The sequence below is a fragment of the Silene latifolia genome, chromosome 9 (genome assembly GCF_048544455.1).
Source record: "Silene latifolia isolate original U9 population chromosome 9, ASM4854445v1, whole genome shotgun sequence".
Lineage (NCBI taxonomy): Eukaryota > Viridiplantae > Streptophyta > Magnoliopsida > Caryophyllales > Caryophyllaceae > Silene > Silene latifolia.
In genome coordinates, this window is record NC_133534.1 from 221,702,563 (window position 1) to 221,706,029 (window position 3,467).

A 3,467-nucleotide genomic window follows, 5' to 3' on the forward strand; every position below is an offset into this window, starting at 1 on the left:
TATTACAACATTTGTGCAAATAAAGCCCCATTTCATACTATGTAATCCGCAATCTGTGTAATATTCTCCCACCATTGTCGAGTAACTGCACCAATTAACCCTTTTTTTTATTAAACCCTAACTATAATTTGACCTAATTGTAAAATTATAATTAATCTGATATAAAAATATAAAAAATATATAAGTAAATCATAAAAATATTTTTTTTTTTGCCTGATATGAGGTTAGTCAGAGAAAGGTCGGCCGAAGTAACGTGGGCAAGCGGCTGGACTGACCGGAGGTGGTGTTGAACGGAGACGGTGTTGATGGTGAAGGGAGATGAGGGAAAGTAGAAAAAAAAATCAATTGGGTGAGAGAATGAAAAATGACAAGGTTAAAATTGTAAAATCGTTTGTGAAAAATTAAAATCTGAAAAAGCACATCCCAACAAAATTTGCGGATGCATTATTCATGCCTTATTTTGGCACATTCTATCGTCTGTCATGATTTCTTTGCTCTTCAAACCGGCCAATGTATTATCAAGTTCTTGTCTTGATAATTTGATAATTTCAGGACATTTTTGATGATTTATCTGCCCTTGCCCTTTACAGGTTGTGTGCATATCTTTTTAGGGTTTCCCTTCAGGTTTTGATTACTACAAGTAATCAATTTTATATTTTTCTTAGGCATAACTTCAGCCTTGTTGAAACAATTTCAAGTCATGTTCCTTCCTTAGAGTGTGTGTGTTATCTGAAATTCCGTCATTGGGGCCTTATAGCACGCGATCATTGTTGGTGGTCTCTCATAATTGGCCTAATAGCACTCTTTCGCTGTCTGAGGTCTCTAAGAACTTTAGTACTTTGCTACACTGTGAGGTTTATGGTGCAGCAAATTGTTCTTTCAAGGAATTTCACATGAATATTGCTTTTTGAAATGTTAGGGGTACTAAAAGAAAGATTTTTTCCGAAGAACTTAATTTTTTTTCCTCGTCAAATGGAAATAAAATCTTAGGTATATGTGACACTAAATTGATTAATGGACCTGAACCTTTCTTGATTGCCAATTTAGGTTTCAACCATTGCGATTTTATTCTAAGTATTGGTTTATCAGGTGGAATTTGGTTATTTTGGAAACAGACCATCACCGTGAGTTTTTCGTTGAAGGTCACTTTTAAATAAAAAAGATTCATTGCTTGTGAGATCAATGACTTAACGAAAAATGTGAGTTTTTGCCTTATTTTTGTCTATGCTCCACCACAGCCGGCTCAAAAGTCGGACTTTTGGATTGAATTGCAGAATTTTGTCCTTACTCTTGATTTACCACGCACCCTTCTTATTACTAGGAGATCTTAACGAAATTAAGAACTCTAGTGAAAAAGAAGGGAGTGCAAAGGTTACCACTGCACGTTGTGTGAGATTAACTAAGTTTTTAAGTAATACAAATTGTATAGATCTACCTTTTTCCGGGAATTTTTTTTACTTGGAGAAAAAAGAAAAGTGGTTTTGAAAATGTTTATGAAATTCTTGATAGAACCCTAGTGAAAAAGTGGTTTTGAAAAAGTTTCATGACCAAGTTCATAGGAAAGCCCCTCCTTTTCGATTTGAACTCATGTAGACTCTATGGAATGATTTCAGTAAAATGGTCAAAAGTTGTTGGCAGTACCAGTTTCATAGATCTTATATGTTATGTCTCTCCCAAAAATGCAAATTTCTAAACCAAAAGACTAAAAAATGGAATCAGTCTACTTTTGGAAATATCTTTAGACAACTTTCAATCGCTAAAAAAAAGTTAGAAAATATACAAAACCAATTTCGTTCATCCCATGTAACGGTTTTAGAAGTTGCGCAGTTGAAATGGCTAAACAAGTGTGATGCCCTACTTGACTATAAACGTATCTATTGGCAACAAAAAACTCGTATTAATAAAGCTAATTTTGGAGATAATAACACTAAGTATTTTCAAAATCATGCCACAATTAGACGTAGTAGAAATGGTATTACGCAATTTATTAATAAGGATGGCGCTTTTTTTACTGACCAAGATCCTATTCAACAAGAAATATCTAATGAGTTCAAATTGAGGTTTTCAAAGAATCAACTTTGTCATTTTGATAAAAATGAGGATTTTAAGTCTATTAGTGGATTAATAACGGATGAAGATAACAATTTTCTTACAATTAAGATTAGTAGGGAAAAGGTTAAAGAAACTATTTTCAATTTAGCTGCTGATAAAAGTCCTGGACCTGATGGCTTTCCTGCAGAATTTTTTCGAAAATATTGGAATATAGCAGGAAATTCTGTTACTAAAGCAGTTTTAGCATTTTTTCACTCTGGTAAACTTCTTAAATAAGTCAATCATACATTTACAGCATTAATCCTTAAAATTGATAATCCTCAATCAACAAACCATTTTCGGCCAATTAGTCTTTGTTCAACAATTTATAAAATTATTTCGAAAATTATAGCAACTCGTATCCGAAGTGTATTACATAAGGTTATACATCCGTATCATGGTGCTTTTACACCTAATTGCTTTATTCAAGATAATATCCTTCTAGCTCATGAGATCTTTAACTCTTTTAAGCGTAAAAAAGGTAAAGGAGGATGGATTGCTATTAAACTTGATATGGAGAAAGCATATGATCGACTTGAATGGAACTTTATTGAAGAGACTTTTGCGCTAATGGGTTTTAGTCCTACTTGAATTTTTGGATTATGTAATGTATTAAAACTGTTTCTTTATCTGTTCTTGTAAATGGAAGACTGGGGAACGTATTCACACCTACTTAAGGTATTAGATAGGGAGACCCACTTTCACCATATATTTTTATTATGTGTGCTGAAATTTTAGCAAGATCTCTACTGATGGGGCATATTCTGCACCCGCTGACCGAGTCAACATATTGAGCAAGGTCAAAGATAAAAGACAGGAAGTCAACGTCTTAGACAACCTAACCGACGCAGCCTGTCGGCCTGTCACTTGGGTCTTGGCTAGGCAACTAGCCAGCTGGGAGGCTTATCCGCGTATTCATATCCAAGACCCTTCGGCATGGAGTCAACCAGGTCCGCCGGCCTGCAATGGGTCCCTCGGCCGAGGGTAGATCAGTCTTTCCACCTGCTCTGCCACTTGGCCACTACGTGACAAAAGGTGAAAGTCTATAAATACTCCTCAACCCTCATTGAGAAAAGGATCGAAATAATCCACAATTCACCCTAATACTCACCATAAATCTGGTGTAAACTCCCTTATCTCTCTACAATATACTTTGCCAAGTAACACACAACTTAATCTCTTTAAGTTTACTGACTTGAGCGTCAGAGTGAGTTCGCTCGGTACCAAGCCGAGCCCTCAGTTTGTTCATTGTTTCAGGAGAGGCCGAAAGGAAGAGTCAAGCAAAGTCATCATTCTACAAGCTTACGTGGTAACAAATCCTGCTCCGGAATTACACCCGGAACAATTGGCGCCGTCTGTGGGAAAGTAGATACTAA

The 3,467-nt window shown here is 35.7% G+C and overlaps 1 protein-coding gene across 1 annotated transcript; it reads left to right on the forward strand.

Moving 5' to 3' along the window:
* Positions 1-1,617: 1,617 nt before the first annotated feature.
* Positions 1,618-2,682, forward strand: LOC141602262 (uncharacterized). Its single transcript, XM_074422565.1, has 2 exons — positions 1,618-2,311; positions 2,522-2,682. The coding sequence occupies exons 1-2, from the start codon at positions 1,618-1,620 to the stop codon at positions 2,680-2,682; spliced, it is 855 nt and encodes a 284-aa protein (XP_074278666.1).
* Positions 2,683-3,467: the final 785 nt, after the last annotated feature.